At 42.8% G+C, this 18019-nt stretch overlaps 3 protein-coding genes across 8 annotated transcripts in view; 2 read left to right on the plus strand and 1 right to left on the minus strand.

The window, feature by feature from the left end:
- The window catches only part of LOC311266310 (rap guanine nucleotide exchange factor 4-like), a 29424-nt gene extending 28142 nt beyond the window's left edge, over positions 1-1282 (plus strand). For 4 of the 6 annotated variants that reach the window (XM_084368604.1, XM_084368607.1, XM_084368608.1 and 1 more), the window contains one exon: positions 45-1282. In XM_084368604.1, coding sequence (XP_084224730.1) covers positions 45-172 — 128 coding nt within the window. In that variant the 3' untranslated portion in view covers positions 173-1282. The remainder of the gene's footprint in view (positions 1-44) is intronic. The other 2 variants (XM_084368605.1, XM_084368606.1) reach the window with 2 other exon arrangements.
- A 1567-nt stretch (positions 1283-2849) lies between these two features.
- map3k20b (mitogen-activated protein kinase kinase kinase 20b) lies at positions 2850-15039 on the plus strand (the record flags this gene model as incomplete). The annotated part of the gene is made up of 11 exons (XM_084368217.1): positions 2850-3326; positions 5999-6086; positions 7916-8017; positions 8434-8499; positions 8643-8671; positions 8786-8923; positions 10508-10594; positions 12010-12084; positions 12221-12327; positions 13803-13983; positions 14083-15039. Exons 1-11 carry the CDS (start codon positions 3168-3170, stop codon positions 15037-15039), a joined length of 1989 nt encoding a protein of 662 aa, XP_084224343.1. The 5' UTR covers positions 2850-3167.
- A 618-nt stretch (positions 15040-15657) lies between these two features.
- The window catches only part of dnah9l (dynein, axonemal, heavy polypeptide 9 like), a 34551-nt gene continuing 32189 nt past the window's right edge, over positions 15658-18019 (minus strand). Inside the window, exons 85-88 of the mRNA XM_084368033.1 lie at positions 17540-17655; positions 17218-17330; positions 16972-17112; positions 15658-16881 (exon numbers count right to left, since the gene is read on the minus strand). Coding sequence (XP_084224159.1) covers positions 16634-16881; positions 16972-17112; positions 17218-17330; positions 17540-17655 — 618 coding nt within the window. The 3' untranslated portion in view covers positions 15658-16633. The remainder of the gene's footprint in view (positions 16882-16971; positions 17113-17217; positions 17331-17539; positions 17656-18019) is intronic.

The raw sequence follows: 18019 nt of genomic DNA on the forward strand, positions 1-18019 counted from the left end.
CTTTACACAAATCTTTGCAAACACGTGTTTTTCTGTTTCATTAGATCCCGACATATGCCAGCCCAACAAAAATCAAGCGGAGGTGCGAGGTTACGTTCGGAAGCTCTGCGTGATCGACAACCAGAGGGCACTGACGCAGCTCTCCTACAGGATGGAGCCTCGGCGGACATGAGCTCCACATCTTCCACCACCATCGCCTTCTCTGTAACGTTAGCATAAAAATAAGAAAAGACCCACACACATTACTCAACACAGCCGGTCGTACAGTAGCAAATCACAACCGTCAATGACTTTAGCACTATTATGGACAATTATGGATCAAGGACTTATACTGTGCCATTAAACGCCTCTTCTTCCTGGACAGAAACTGTTCAGCTGCTCTCTTGTCGCCGTGTCTCTGAGGGTTTTAACCGTACTAGTTGTTACTGTTTGGGACCTGTTGGATAGAACTGTAATGTATAGAACTGGAATCAATATCCTGCATGACTGAACTTCATAGGCTTTGTGTTCTATACAGTGGATTTCTATCGGAGTGTCCTGTAATGTTGTGCTACCCCAAATGAGCCCTAGTTTACAATATATTGCTGTACCTGCCTGTAAAGCAAACCTTACTCTCCTGAGAAAACACATACAACCCCATGAACCATAGTAACCTAGACTCTTCATTTTCCCTGTTGAATATACAGATGAATATGAAATCTGAGAGTGCTTATTTACTTCATAATGATTATATACAAGTCTCTAGGATTTGATGTCCTTTAGGTAAATATCAGTGTCCCTTAACTAGTACGACACTTCAAAACTACTAAACAAGAGTATTAGTTGGATTCAAGCCCGAATGGTATTGCAAAAAGTGTTAAAATTTATCACTGCAGTATTGCATTTTATTTTTGCATACTCCGAGAATATGAATTATTCTAGTTGATGAAAGTTGCTTGGTGTGATCTGCTCTGAGGTCAGCTCTATAACCGACGTACTCCTTTGATTTGGAAGCACTGATGCTAGATGCGGAGTCTAAAGGCAACTTCTACTTTGAGGGGAAATCTTCTCATCTCTACCAGTCGTGATCAGTCCGTGTAATTTTATTTTTATATATATATGTGGGTGTAGATTTTTGAGTGTGTTCTTGACAAGTGTCATTAATTTTTCCTTTGATCTCAGGAGCTTTTGATGTGATGGTGTGTGTCGAGAACTGCTGTGAGGCCGGCTTTCCCCCGGAGCGGCCTGTAACTGTACTGTACGTGTGGTCTGCCTTGTAAATAAAATAGCTAATTTAACATTGCTCACGATTTGATGATGTTCTTCAAAATGTGCTTTTGCCTTGCGAGTGGTAGAGACTGAAGTTGATGAACAACTGCAACTACTGGGGATACCTGCCGTACGATTTTTATATTTTCTTTACCTGAGAACACAAGCTCATCAACACGTATTACCTTCTAATTTCAAATTCACTTTACTAGCACCGAGCAGTGCAGTCGAGCCTGTGAAAACAGGTGTAATATATATTCTGTGGCTCTGTCAGTAAGCAGAGTAGATTTACAGAAAACCAGCTTTACAAATGACTGGAGTGAGGTTTTAAAGATGCCTGCCAGAAAGGGTCTAGTGACAGATGGAGCATGTAGCACTGATGGGGAAAGCAGGTCTTGTCAGTGAACTGTATCATTATAATCAGGTCATTAAAAGGATTCCTTCACCGATCGTTCTTGATTAACAGGAGCTCTGATTAGCACTCACTGAACTGAAACATAGCCGAATGTTCAGTTCAACTCGCTAACTAGTGAACTCAAAATGGTTGAGCCGGAAGCTGAGAATTTATTTTTTACCCTGTTATGTACAGCACAATATTACCTCCTACTTCCTACTTCCTACTACTTCTAGACGGCAAAACAAAACCCACTGTGAGATGTGTTTTTTGCAAAAGTGGATTCAAACCAAATTTGTAGGTGGTGGAAATTACATGATCCTTCGTCTGCCGCCACCCGTGTGCCAAATCACCAATTTAAAAAACCTAGCTCACAGATGGTAACACAATTTGACGCTGGTAGTCTTGGTTTCCCTTTTTTTAATTAAAAGTTGGTTGTGACTAACTTTCCACTTGCAGAGAAGACATTTTGTTTTGTAACTGACTGATCGATGAGCTCATGCATGCTCCCTAGAGGATGAACCCCTCTGAATTTGATCCTGAACTCACACATCTCAACTTCTACTTTGGGGTTCAATGATTCACTGCAGTGTCTGGGGGCTGTTAGTAGGCCTTCAGCCTCTCACTCATGTTTTATTTATCTAATGAATCACTCTTGTTTACTGTCAACAAGTGTCCTAACTTCCCAGAGCTGATCTCACCTGTCCCTACTCAGTGATGTCAGCACGGCTATCTTACTTAATGATGTCACTGGGTCATTCCTGTCGTGCTGAGTAACGCAGTCACTGCCAGGTTTCTCTCGTGTGTGTGTGTGTGTGTGTGTGTGTGTGTGTGTGTGTGTGTGTGTTTTTAGATGCAGCGTGTGTGAGAGATGGGTTCAGGTATTTGTGGTGGTCACCCTCGTTGCCAACTGATTTATTAAGTCTGACACGCCATAGGCCAGAGCTGTATATCCCTGTCTCAGTGTGTGTAGTGTAGTGTATGGAGAGCTTTATATAGCCACGGTTATCCAGGAAGAAGGAATGCCCTGGATGCCAGTGACCATATTTGAACAGTGAGTCTGCTACAGGCAGACTGCACACACACACCGACTGCAAACCTACACACACTCAAACACTCCCCTTCATCTCCATGCTGTGTGTGTGTGTGTGTGTGTGTGTGTGTGTGTGTGTGAGATCTGTGTTGTAGTTACACTGGATCACCACCATCAGGCAATGTAACACCTTGTCTAGCAGTGACAGAGGGGGGCTTCGACTTTTTCCTAACTCTCAGGGAGCAAACTTCTCTCTCTCTTTCCAGCACTTTCTGGCTTCTTCTCTCTGACAATCTGTTCTGCTGACCGACAACATCCACTCCGACCCTGCAGGAGGAAAACACTCCGCCTCTCTTTATTCCTAGCCCTTCACTCGCTGTGGGCTGATTCCTGACTTGTATACTTTTTCTGGGCAGCGCCGGTTGGTCGAGCCTGCACTCTTTTTTGGGCTGTGTGTATGTGTGTGTCTGTGCGCGCGTGAGTCAGTATGCCATGTCGTCCCCTGGCTCGTCGTTTGTGCAGATAAAGCATGAGGACCTGCTCTTCTACGAGAACTGTGGAGGAGGGAGCTTCGGGAGCGTCTACAGAGCCCTGTGGATTTCTCAGGACAAGGAGGTGGCTGTGAAGAAGCTTCTGAAGATTGACAAAGAGGTACGGAGGTCACACACACAGAAACACACACAGAGCAATCGCACACGTCCGGAGCAGAGACACATCAGTATTTATGAGTTACGGCCTCATCTGTGGCACATTGCTGCTCTTCAGCATGAATCAGTTTCCACTGATTTCCCACATTCTCCTCCCTCCCTCCCTCCTCCCCCTCCTCCCCTGTTGTCTGCCGTTGAACATGTTTATCTTAAACATACCTCTCCTGGTCCCCCCTCCTCCTCCTCCCACTCATTGTGGATGGTTTCATCGATGCCCACACTCCCATGTTCCTCCCATTGTGTGTCAGGGCGAGGTGTGTGGTCATCTGGGGCTTTATGTGCTGCACTTCACTTCAGGCCTGGGTGGTTCTCCACGAGCGTGACCCTGATGTTAATCCAAACATAATTTCCTTCCATGATATTAATAACAGGCTGGTAGAGGCCCAGGGCCCTGTGTCAGGAAGCGGTTAGGAGTCAGAGTGACCCGTGGGTGAGTCGTGCACGGTGTTGTTGTGGCAGCAGGCTTAAACAATGTAATGTAAAGTATTCACGCGGGGGCCGGCTATAGTGAACTTCAGAGGGAAGTTTGATTTATAGTTTGACTTATTTATCTCACACTGGCTTTCTCACACCCACATGCAAACACATGCAGGGTGGGCGGACATGCAATAAAGTGTGTGTGTACAGTTCACATGTAAATACACACTGATGGATCATGGGAGAACTGCAACTTAATGAGTCCTTTGTGAATCTTTGTCTGCAATGCAGCCTGTACACATTACGTTCATCTTTTACCCCAGATCTTTGCAGAAACACTATCGGCTCTTTTGCTAATTAGTTAGCTTAGATTATTAAAATATATTTTTTTTTGTTATTAGGTTTTTGGCCTTTTTCATGTCTTTATTGAAGAGGACACTTAAGAGAGATAACAGGAAATGGGATGAGAGGGGGGGGGGCATGACCTGCAGATAAGGGTCACAGGTCGAACTCGAATCCTGGGCAGCTGCGGCGAGGACACAGCCTCTGTACATGGGGCACCCCAAGATAGAAATTCTTGACATCATCTTGATCAGAAGAACAAAATACTTATTTTAAGGAAGTGTATCTGAAATAACTGACTTTTCATTGCTTGTAAGAAGCACAACTTGCTTAAATTTGGACTATTTTGTCTGGTTTTAAGACACATTTCTGTCATTGGTTTGACTTTTATACAAGTTTTAAGAATCTAGGCAAAATAAGCTCACCCGATTGGCAGATGTTTTTGCTTGATACAAGAAAATGTGATTTTATTTTATAATATTTTGCTTGGTGAGGTTAAAGATGAATCAATAATCAATTATTTGCTGTTAAGAATTTAACCATTCAAAAATGTATTAACGGACAATCAGAAATGGGCACAAATACATCATCTTTACACAAATTAAATACAAAATAGTGCTATGAGAAAATGTTATAAATTTAAAAACAAGCAATTTGTCATTTAAAGAATATTAAAAAATACATTCTATTAAAAGTGATGTTATTACATTTTAGCCATGTACTGTAGTAGTGGCGTTAATATGCAGTGGATTTTCTTGGGTTGTTGAATAGTGAAAGACAGGAGCCCTGCAATTAAAATTGAGTCATTATTTTGTGTTATTTAGTTAATCATCAGGTAACTTCATGTTCACTTAATCTGTTCTTTTAACTCCTGATGTAGCCGACTCTGATTTTGCATCAAACATAGATCCAGTCAGTGGTTAAATCATTTTCCTAACGGACAAATGTCCAACATATTTCATATATCATTAATGATTAACCGACAATCATTGGTTTAAACGGCTGACTTATCAATTTGCGTGTCTACTTTGGCTTCCTTCTACTAGGGCTGTTTTTGCAGCGTACATTCGCACAGCGGTGAAAGTAATACATATACAAATCAGTAAAAATAACAACACAACATAATAATACTCTATTGCAAGTGCATTCAAATGTTGCTGAAGTAAATGTACAGATGCTTTAGCAACAAAATGTATTTAAAGTGTCAAAAGTGAATGTACTCAGCAGAGCGGCCTCTGGTACGACTGTCAGATATAAGTAGCTGATTAAAAGCACCAGAGTAGAAGTATCAGTAGCATGCAATGGAAATATGCAAGTAAAGTACAAGTATCTCAGTTGTTCTTGAGTAAATGTTGCAGTCACAATTTTCACAAAAACTCTTCATACAAGCTCATGTTTGTACACACTGATGACCTCACACTTGGACTAGCAGCGATAAGATAAACGGCGCTTTGGAAGAAAAACTGTTTATTGAGAAAATATTTATCCGTTAAATCGCAGTTTTTTTGTGTGTGATTTCATATAATGGATGGTAAGTTATTATGTTGCTCGGCAACAGATACATATTCAACAGATGCAGCGGGTATGACCCGTATGTCAGTTCAGATTAATGGCGTGTTTGTCACTGCAGTGTGGAAGACTGGACCTGTGGTATGAAAGAGGTTCAGACCTCGGTGCAGACGCTGTCAGGAATAACAAGTCAAAAGCTCAAACTTTGATGTTTGCAGGCCATCCAGAATGATTTACACTTTATTTTCTCACAGGTCATGTTTCCTTTCCAGTGTCAGATATTAGAAAAACTGAAGGACTGTTGCTCATATCCCTCTGTGTCTCTTTGTCTCGTCTCCTCCTATCCAGGCGGAGATTCTTAGTGTCCTGAGTCATAAGAACATCATTCAGTTTTATGGAGCCGTGCTGGAATCTCCCAACTATGGCATTGTCACAGGTCAGACCCCACGTGTTGTGTGTGTGTGTGTCTGTGTGTGTGCGACTGTGTGTTTTTAAGATCCACTTTCAGATGTCTTTTCATATACGTACACCCTAAACATATGGTAGTGGGAGTATTTAAGACCTGATTTCATTCAGAGATCTCTTCAAATAAACATGAGTATTATTATCTTTGGGGTTGATTAATGGACGTAGGTAACATTAGGTCAAGGTATCAGGCGGCATATAGAACTACAAAAATGTTTATTTATTAGTATTTGATCCTAGACATGCCACTTACAGAGACTTTAGCACATGCTCGATGGCTGACAAGTGTTTATGTGTGTGTTTTTGAAGTATCTGCGTACACTCAGAGCGCTGGTTCTTGCTGCGTTTCCTGGCAGGACATTTGTAACTGAGACCAGCATGTTTCGATGTGGTTGTAATCCTGGATGGGGTCATATGGTTAAGATAAAGCACTGACACGCCACTACAGAGCTGTCCAGCAACAATTCTCACTGCAGCGGCGTCTGACAGAGCCCAAGGCTTACTAAAAATAAAAAAGTACAGTAGACCATAAAGAAGAACTGGTGCAGGAGATGGATTTTGGTCCCAGAAAAGGTGTAGCCATTTCAAAGTAAGGGGTCGCTGATCCACTTGTTTCTGTTAGGATCTGATTCTGTTATTCATTCAGGGAGGGTTCACTGAGGGCAATGCTCTCTTTTTCAGGAACGCCCTGATCACATTAACAGTTACACACATTCACACATGGAAGCTGCTCAGTCCAACTACAGTCTGACCAGCTGACCACTGAGCAGCTCCACTGGAGCAGGTGGGGTTAAACAATAACTAAAATAATAACACCAAGTTTACACATTATAGTGTGTTTGTAGGTCTTGGGGAACACTACTGCGTATGTGGGAAAAAAAGTAGTAGAAAGCCTTTTGTGTCTCCAGAGGAAGCTGCATGTAATCTGAATCTGAAATTGCTTCAAGTGATGTCACTCAGTGACTAAGTTGCATTGTGATGTTGTAATGAAGGAGCCAGGTTCTGAAAAGCGGTCCACATAAAAGTCCAAAATGAAATGATCAGAATCAGAACAGCAGAAACGAGGAGTTTTTAATTTTCCTATTCCAAGCAGCCTACATTACCCACAATGCAATTTAGCCACTGAGTGACTGGGATTATTCTGTTATATGTAAGGCAACAACAGGCTTGACTTAAACATAACAATCAAAATAAACAGAAATCCAAAATCTCTGTAAACATTAAGAACAAAGAGGACAGAAACTGTAGACGTAAACATAAAATGAAATGTAGCTATTTGAGTCGGACCGATTTCCGACATGAGAATTGGATCAGAGCAGCTCTACTTAAAAAGACAAATTTATTCATGTTCTACTCGCCAGACTACACACCTTTATCCTCTACTTTGCTCTTTGAATTGTCAGACTTACCAGGAAAAAAGGAAAAGTTGAAAAGTTCAGGGATAAGCTGAATTAGACTGTCAGGGTGTGAAGGTTGTTAGCGTTTCCACCGATTTGTGCTCGTGTCTCTGTGTGGTGTGCAGCGCTGAAGTGTGTGTCACGTTTTTCACACATTATAATAGATTGATTGATTAGTTTTTAAATAGATGGAGTGATATCTGGATATTTATTCTTTTAATAAGCAATTATTAAAGATCAAACTCAAACTGAAGTTTTCAGTGTGACAGAGTTAAAGAAGCCAACCAATGTCTGTATGGATGTTTTCTTCCAGCGTTCTGAGCAGCCGTTCAAACATCATTTATCTTTTTTAATTGTTATTAACCATTGCCTCTGTTTGTGTGTTTGTGTGTGTTTCTTACAGAGTATGCCAGTGGAGGGTCTCTGTATGAGTACCTTTCCAGCGAGCAGAGTGAGGAGATGGACATGGAGCAGATCATGACGTGGGCCATACAGATAGCCAAAGGTACGCCTGAAGGATCGATGATGATAACAATTATTGGATAAAAAACATGTCTCTGTTAAATCACCTAGCTTCTGACATCAAACAGCTCAGAGGCAGGAGCACTGACACGATCATCGGTGTCTTGTGACACTGTTAAATTTTAGTTTACACAGCTTTTTATTCTCCTGTGGAGGGTGACACCTTTCTGATTAGTGACAGTGAACGATGGTAGTGAATGATACAGTACATAAAAAAGGAACATTCAGATGATCAGATCTGTTCTCTGATTGGTTTGAAGGTGATTAAATATTAAATATAAATATTTTATAATAAATTTGCACCCAAAGTGGTCGGCCGTACCACTAAAACCAATCACAATATACATGAAAAGGTTGCAGGGGTTTTTTTGCCAGTTACTAATGCTTGATTTCTCGCAGGGATGCATTACCTCCACGCAGAAGCTCCAGTCAAAGTCATTCACAGAGACCTCAAGTCACGGAACGGTAACACATGACCTTTAACACATTTTAATTTGCCCGAACTCTGTTAACACTTTCCTTAACACGAGTTTTCTTTTGTCTGCTGGTTATGTTACTATTTTGTGTCCCGCAGCTTTGACTGGTTTCTCTGCTCTCTCTTGTTATAGTGGTAATGACGGCAGACAAAGTGCTGAAGGTTTGTAACTGTGTTCTTTTGATGTACGGAAAAACATATATTGGCATTTTTCCATTCAATTCAAACACACAGGTCAGTTTGCTCACTGCTCTCTCTCTCTGTCTGGATCTTCAGATTTGTGACTTCGGGGCGTCTAAGTTCCTGTCCCACACCACCCATATGACGGTGGTGGGCACTTTTCCCTGGATGGCTCCAGAAGTCATTCAGAGCCTGCCTGTCTCAGAGACCTGCGATACCTACTCCTATGGTGTGGTGAGTCAGCAGTACTGCACACATACGATCCCCCTAACACAAAAAAGTTGACTAATCTCAGTTTCGCTAATTTATTATTTATTCTTGACATGTCAAATGACATGCTAACGTTTCATCACACCTTAGAGGAAATTGGAAGTCATGTCATTTAAATACAGGAGTTGGCAGGTGATTGGCTCAAAAGTTCACATGGTTATTAACTTACCAAGGTCCCCTAAACATATTTTCTTATGACATAATAACGTGACAATGACTGAAAATAGGTGAAATGTTAATCCCCTACAAGAGTTTACAGCTTCTGTGATGTACATTCTCTGTTTACATATTTTCAAACTTGTACAAATTCACCATTTCAGTCATTGTCTTATTATGTCATAAGAAAATATGTGTATGGGACCTTGGGAAATCAATTTCCATGTGACACTTCACCTGCCAACTCCTGTATATAAATGACATGACTGATGAAGGCCACCAGGCTGAAATGTTAGCATGTTAGTTGACATGGTCTGAATAAATTGCTGAAATAGATGCCATCTCCACACATGTACAGGTATTTCTGAAAAACAAGATATTTCTGTGTTTTGGCCTTGTACACATACAGTGTTTTAGGTCACAGATGGAAGAGAGACAAAAACGAGTGCTTACAATGACGTGCAGACAGATTATCCAAGAAGATCCTGTGAGGTCATGTTTCCCCGCCTCATTCCTTCTGTTTTCTGTAGCTAAACAACCGACCAAAATATACAGTCTGCTTCCTGTTTTCACTGGAAAGCACTCACCCAGCGTACATGAACGGCCTTGAGATATCCGTCTTTAGGTATGTTGGTATGGACGGACATATTTTTGTTTTGTAAAACCCTTTTTTCACAAATACTCGGGCATGTTTGGACAAGGCCTCATATAAGTCAACTTGTCCTGAAGATTTATGTGTCCTACCTTTGCACAACACAATAAAACACTGGAGACACATCCTTTCAAAGAATAACTATTAAATATATATTTCTGTACCGTTTTTAATGTAGTGTATGTCGAAAAAGATGAGCAAATAATCACACTGTTTTATTTGTTTTATTCAGATTTACAACTTTTTTTGGAATTGGGTTGTATCAGTGTTGTAAAGCCAGAAATCAAGCCTAACTGCTTTTTTGGTACCGACCCAAATGTAGTACTGAGTAATGAAAACTGTCAAATACTGTCGGCCGGATTTACATGCTTGCTCAGATTTGCAGCCTTCTTCACTTTCACGCTTTTCTCAGAGTTACTAAATAACTTTGCCAATTTTAGAGACTTTTATTCAGTCAGTATTCTTATTTGGCTTCTTTTAAAATCCAACATCTAAGAGTTTGACTCCTTTTCATAATTTAGCAGCAGAAAAGTACTGTTTGGTATCGGTAGCAGCTGTGATATTGGCAGCAGTGTCTACTCTTTTTAGTGTTTTGGTTTCATTAAGTGGTGCCTTTCTTTGAAGACATCTTCACAACTATTCCTGAAAGTATCTTAAAACACACCATGAGCACTTGGAGCTGCTACATCAAAGAAATCGCGTCCGTGTGAACGAGCCGACACCGTCTGTTCTGTGGCCAGGTGCTGTGGGAGATGCTGACTCGGGAGGTTCCTTTCAAAGGTTTCGAGGGGCTGCAGGTTGCATGGCTGGTGGTGGAAAAACAAGAGGTAACCCACACAAACACACACACACATGTGAGCACACCTTTTGTGAGCACACTGTCAGCATGTAGACCCACCAGAGTTTGAGAAGGCTCGAGGAACAATGTGATGCTCTCATGGTTTCCACTGCGAGCTGGTGAGGCTGACGCTGGGTATTTTTAGGCCTGATGTCAGTTCTCTGCTCTTGTAAGGCCTGGATACACAGCAGTGGAGCTCGGCCAGACTCCCACCCTTCCTCCTCCCCCCCCCCCCCCGCCGGCTAAAGCCTTTACGAGAGAGGGAGAGAGAGGGGGAGACAGACAGAGAGAGAGAGACCGAGACAGCGAGAGACACGGGTGGAAAAGTGGAAAGAGTGCAGTGATAGGAGGGTTGATTCAAGAGCTTTATGAGAGATGATTGTGAAGTGTATGTGTTTCAGTTATTGACGTGCTTGAATCCCCTTCAACACACACACACACAAGCACACACACACACACACACACACACACACACACACACACTGGGGGCCAACAAACAAGTCGGAGAACATGATTCCTGCGTAGCTGTTGGCAAATCTCCAAATACTCTCCCTAAATAACTCTTTCCCAGTCTCCCTCTGATTTTCCCCTCCCTTGCTATACCTCTCTCTTCCTGACCCCTCTTACTTGCCCTCGCTCCACCCGGAGTCCGTGATATTTTAGGATTAATCCCCAGAGAAAACTGTTTCCATTCACTGCGCTGTACTATGGAGCAGTCTTGGCTTCTTCAGATCTTTGATGATGCCAGAGGATCTTTAATGCAGGGACATTAGCTCCCCTGGCATGGGGCAGTTTACATTTCACAGAAAGATAAACATGGAGCCACTTTCACATCATCAGGTTGAGTGTAGACTGAACAAATGATACGCAGATTATAAGAATTCACGGGTCTGTGTATAAACACAAAAAATAACAGCCACCTGTCTTGTAATGTCTGTTTGTTTTTTTAAAAATAGTTGTTAGTTTTAAAGCTGTTTGTCTGACTATTACCACTGAGCGATTATGTGGTGATGTAGAGAGGAAGGAGGGGATTGCTAAATGCAAAACGGACAGGACGTTAGCTGAAGTGACACTTACAGCAGCTTTAAAATCAGCATGCTAGTATTTTCATTGTGAGCAAGTTAGCATGCTAATGTTAACATTCGGCTCAAAGCTCCACTGTGCCTAAGCAGAGCCTCAGAGCAGTGATAGAGTGGCTGCAGACTCTCTCCTTTTAATTTTGATTGTTGCTTATTTAGTTTTGAATATTGAATGTTTTGAAATACCAAAGATTTGAACCCAGGTTTTCAGCTTCAATTGGTTCTCAATAGGTTTATTTTTACAACTAACGTGGTCTGATCTGACATTTGTGTTGAAAGTTAAGGCTTCTCCTTCTTGTATTTGTTTGTGCGTCTGTGTATCTAGAGGCTGACCATCCCCACCAGCTGTCCAGCAAGCTTTGCAGAGCTAATGAGGAAATGTTGGCAAGCAGACCCAAAAGTAAGCGAAATGGACAAAGGATACGATAGTTGATCTCTTAAAAATGTTTCTCGTGCCTCACTTGTATACTTATAAAGACTTAAAACTTGACGAGTGAGCTGTTTATTTTATCTTGTGTACATGCATGTACCTACAGGAGCGTCCACAGTTCAAACAGGTGCTGGGAACCCTGGAGACCATGGCCAACGACAGCAGGCTACCGGACCAGTGTAACTCCTTCCTACATAACAAGGACCAGTGGAGGTACGCACACAACCACACACACACACACACACACACACACACACACACACACACACATATATACAGTCTTGTAGACAGAGTGTATCTGCACTGCGTCTGAGTATGAAGCAAGTGTATGCAAGTCTCGGTCTCTTACGTGACAGATGCAGTCTGTGACTGACTGTTCTCCAAATAAAACTCAATATGCATGCACACATATTCAACCTAGTCACACACGTGCATGCACACACACAGTACATGCAGAGTGTGCGGAGTCTAAAGCTCAGGAGAGGAGTTAAATGTGTGACCCTGTGCTCTACTTCAGTCTATAATAAGCTCTCTGGACAGTGTCCATGGAAGAGATTCCTCTACTCCTCCACTCTGCCCTCGCTCCACCGCAGGGAGAGCGACAGAGGGATGGGGGCAGGGTGGGGAGTCGGGGGAGAGGTGGAGGAGAAATCAAGTATTGAAATGTGTTGGCTTCCTGTGAAATCTAAAACACTGAACAAGACAGAAACATTGAGGATGGTGGAAAGCGATAGTGGACAGACGGGGGAGAAGGAGGTGGGGGACGGAGCAGAGGAGAGAAGGTGCGAGATTCTGTGCATATTTAACACGAGTACAGCGAGGCAATCAATTTTGAGTGAAGTTTTGGGTACGGGTGGAAAAACTTGGACAAGGGAGGTGGAGAGAGGGAGGGAGGGGGGAGGAGGAGTGAGGGAGGTGAAGGGGCGGGATGAATGAATAGGGAGGTATGGGAGGAACACAGGAGGAGGTATGGCTCTGTGCGTCAGATCTGTCTATATTTAGTGGCTGTGAGAGTTGATTGTGTTTGTGGATGCAGGTTCATGGCAGTTGCTCACTGAGCCTCACAGTGACCTCTTGTGGTCACAGACGGTACTGCAGCTACATATTTTATATACTGTTGACACGTGCTTCACTTTTAAGTTTTAGTAATATTCTTTTCTTGTCTTTAAGTAAGCAAAATATTTTATGTCATGCAGTCTGCTACAGGAAACTATAATATACTCATTTTAAAATAGTAATATCCTTTTTACGATCCTTTAACAATCCAGTTTCACAGTACCAGGACTGCAACTATAGATTATTTTCATTGGTGAATAATATGTTGATTATTTCCTCTGATATAATCCATTAGTTGCTTCGTCTATAAAATGCCAGACATTGTTGAAAAATGTTGATCAGAGTCAAAGTACTTAGATTACTAGTGTAACTGTGACAATCATGGTAGCTCAAACTTTAAACATGACTTCTTGAACATGAGTTTTCAAACATATTTTTTCAGCAGCATGAACAAGCACTGCTAAAATATTCATCAATTCCTGTTTCTTTCATCTGGGTAGCTTTCTGAAATGCAACCTGCCAAATGTTCAGTGGAGGCTGCAGTAAAGTTGCTGTTAAAATGAGGCCACATCTGCATGTACACAGTCACAACAGATTACGTGATATTCTGTCTGTGTGTTCACGTACCGCAGGTGTGAAATCGAGTCGACCCTGGAGCGCCTTCGGAAGCTGGAGAGGGAGCTTTACTCCAAAGAGAAGGAGCTGGAGGAGCGGGAGAGGAGGCTCAGACTGTGGGAGGAGAGGCTGATGGAGAGGTCCAACATGTCTCCCAGTCCCACCTCCCTACTCATGGAGCGCTCAAACATCTCACCAGTAAGTAGAAGTGGAGTAAGTCTGTTCAGACAGCTGGAAACAAAATTAAAAAATGACCTTTTTATGATCTCCTCCCTCCTCCTCTTCTTCTTCCCTCAGTTCTTCACGCCGATGTCCATCGGCTCCTCCGGCTCTTTCTTCCGCTCGCACTCTCAGGACTCCAACAGCGCGGGCCTCAGCAGTGCTGGGGTCAGCAGTGCTGGCGTCAGCTGCCTCCTTCGCACCCTCAGCAACGGAGACACGGAGAGGGGGAGCAGTGTGACGCTGGAGAGGGGGATGGGTTCACTCGACGGCGGGAGGCTGCACGCCATGCTCCGAGGGTTGCACGGCAGGTTCGGAGACGAGGACGAAGAAGAGGAAGGAACCCTGGAGGAGAAAAGCTGGGGGCAGAGGGAGAGAGACGACAGTGGGAGCTTGGAGGGAGGAAGGGTGCAGGTGACACTCAGGAGCTTCCCAGGTGGTGTAGTTGAGAGGGAGGAGAGGACGTGGGAGGAGGGGGACAGGGAGAGAGGAGGGATGCAGAGGAGCAGGGTGACAACCATAGTCCGAGGATACTCAGGTGCTTTTGGAGAGGGGGAAGGGGAGAGGGAGAAGGAGGGGGGAGGACGGGAGATAGAAAAGCTGGGGGACAGGCTAGATGAGGGAGGGATAGAAGGGGGGAGGCTGCCGACCATGTTCAAGGGTCTCCACGGGAGTTTGGGGGACATGCTGTCCTTAGACATGAACGAGATGGGGGACGACATGGACATGGATATGGGCGACCTGGGAGGGATGAAAGTTGTAGGTCACAATGTCAGGAGCGAGGTGGGGGTCAGGGGTCGCAGGAGTGACATGGGAGTCGTGGTCCAGGGAATCAGAGGCGACCGCAGCGAGGCCATCAGCCAAAAGATTAGAGGAGAGGTAGGGGTCATCGGTCACTCGGGGGTGCAGGTGAGCATGCGGTCTTCGTCCAATCAGAACTCTGTGAAGAGCTGCAGCGTGCGACACGGAACCAAGATCAACATGGCGACTGCAGCCATGGACATGATGGAGCTCGACTGGTCCGACAGTGACTAGGAAACACGCACAGAAAGCACACCGAGAATACACACAGAGGCCAAACTAGAAAGATTTGTTCGTACGTACAGTGTCCGAGCTACAGTATGTGCATTAGGATCTCCGGTTGAAAATCAGCTGGTAAACACACATTTTTTGTTAAATTTTTTTATTGAATGGATGAAAACTACACCCACGTGTACTGTGAAGTAGGAAGGAGCAAGAAGACGATCAGAGGCTGTCTTCGTCATGTCGTCAGAATGACTTCACCTGTGTAATTTAATGTGCTATTAAAAACTGCTGCATAACATACTGTAAGAGGTACAAGTGTCAGAGAAATAACACACTTGAATGCCGCTCTAATGAGGCAGCACTTTTTTTTTTTCCTGCTTATAAAGAATCTTGTAGTTTATAGATTTGATTTGTTCAAAACAAGCTTTGACTTCAGTTCTAACTGTGATCTAGTGTGTGAATTTTTGGCATTTCTTTCTGTATATTTTATCATTTTTCAATAAAAAGAAAAACTCTGATTCCATTCCTGTGATTTTGCTCTTTGACAGTCAGTCTTCATCCTCCAGTACATGTTATACAGGTCATACAGTATGGTATGTCAGCCCTAAACAGCCATGGCAAACATTATTTCCTTCGGTTTCCTGTGATAAAAAGTTAGATTTTATTTGTTTTCTTGAGATCAGGAGTTATTTATGTTATTATCAAAAGATAATAACTGTTCTTTTCCTGAGATAACGGGATAATTCTGTCGAGATCTCCAGATAACAAACTCCTCTGAAGTTTTCCAGAGATAACATGTTATTTGACAGCGTTGACAAAATATGAAGTGAGCTCGACTGACAACATTACAGTTATCGTTTTTTTACTCACTCAAAAACTAATAAAGTATAAAAGCACAAAACCATGTTATCTGGAGATCTTGACAAGATCTTGTTATCTTGGGAAAACCGTTATCTCATGATAATGACAAATAACTCTTGAACTCAAGAAAACAAATACAATGTAACTCATCTCTGTGAAATGGAGGGAATAACATGTTTGACCCATGGCAGTTTAGGGCCTCCGTAATATGAGACAGAGATACTGAACCAAAAGGTATATTTGGGAGACTTCTTAATGTTCGTTTACTCACTAAACATGATGAAATGAAGACATTTCTAATGGATTCAAATTTGCATTCTCTGAGCCTCAGTGAAACCTTCACAGTAGGAATCAAACCAGTTTAACTGATGTTACCAAGTACAAATGCTTCAGGAAAGATAGCAATCTGTTAAAGGAGGGAGAGTAATTAGAAACTTGATTAAATAAACAGAAATGTGTTTAATGTTTGTTCACCTTGAATGCACTTTCAGGTGATGGTTTTATAAAACCCTCCTCCTTGTGACAGTGCACTTTATGATAATTTAAAGAAATTACTAAAAGCAATCTCCCACAAATCTTAATTTTGGGTGACTTTGAGATTAATTGGTCGGATAGAAGCAAGAAAAAAACCCACAAAATTAAATTAATAACAAAATTTGACTTTAACCAAATCTTTAAAAGGTGCTACCTGAAACTTTAAAATAAAATCCATCACATCTTCTGAATCTTGACCCCTAAACTCTCACACACTGAGCAGCAGAGCCACTCCTGCCAGCACCCACTTGGCGGGCCTTTCCCTGGTTTTGAGGCTCAACGTCCAAACATATGTGGGTCCTCTGATCTTGGTTTTGTAGAGCGGACACTCGTAGATGTTCCTCGTCTCCTGGCGGTCATTGGGCACAGCTCGGACTGAGATGACGGGCATGGCCGGGGTCAGATCCTTTAGACGGGCCTCAGTGATCACCCCTGCCTGCGTGTCCCACCTTGCACCTGGGAAAATGGGACAACACTGCTTAAAAACTAGGACATTTGAAGAGTACTCGGTATCTATCCAACAGTAGAGGAGCAGTGTTTGTCTACCTTCCATGTAAAGTCCGTATACGTATGCACCCTCCCTGGCGGGTTGGTTGAACTCTTCCTTAAACTTCTTGGTCACATCCACCGTCAGGTTCACTTTATCCAGCGGCCACTCGTTCTTACGCGCCAGAGACTGCATCACCGCTGGAAGGTCAGAGTAGACAAGTGATGAGGCAAGAGATAAATGATCAGGAAAGAGTCGTGAAAAGATTTTTTCTTGCTTAAGCTGCATGCATGAATGTGTGTTACCAGTGAGGAAGGACTGTGGGTTGAAAAGTCCAGACAGCCAGACGACGCTCGGCAGGGAGAGGTCCTGAGTCCAGCTGTCCAGCTCTTTACAGCGCTGCAACACATCATTATACCTGACACACACACACACACACACACACACACACACACACACACACACACAAAATTAGGAAAAAAGAGATCTTAAGACTACGTATGTCAGCCTTCTGGACACGAAAAATAAATAACACCTGCATTTCTTATAGCTTTAATAGGCTGATTAACCTCAGTGCGACTGATACAGTAGATCTTACACAAAACAAAACACACCATGCATACACACCATATAGCCAGGCTGTAGATGGAGGGGTAGGCCAGCTTGGTCCAGGTATCGGGGACGTTGTCAAAGAACAAGGCCGTCTGCAGCTTCTCCATCTCAGAGGAGATGGCCAGTTCACCCTTTGAAAGACATATTTAACAATTGCATCGCACAGTACACACAGCTTTACTGTACATACAGCGGGGAAAATAAGTATTGAACGCGTCAACATTTTTCTCAGTGAATATATTTCTGATGGGGCTGTTGACATGAAATTGTCACCAGATGTCTGTAGCAACCCAAGTTATCCACACATACAGAGAAATCAAACATATATGTGCATCATTTAAGTTACGTGTAATAAAGTGAAATGACACAGGGAAAAAGTATTGAACACATGAAGAAAAGGAGGTGCAAAAAGGCATGGAAAGCCAAGAAACTAGCTGAAAATCTGTCAGTATTTAGAAAGCAATCCTGCCCCGTATCAGCAGAATTGATATCAGC

This window comes from Pagrus pagrus (genome assembly GCF_965226575.1).
Source record: "Pagrus pagrus genome assembly, chromosome: 12".
Taxonomy (NCBI): domain Eukaryota; kingdom Metazoa; phylum Chordata; class Actinopteri; order Spariformes; family Sparidae; genus Pagrus; species Pagrus pagrus.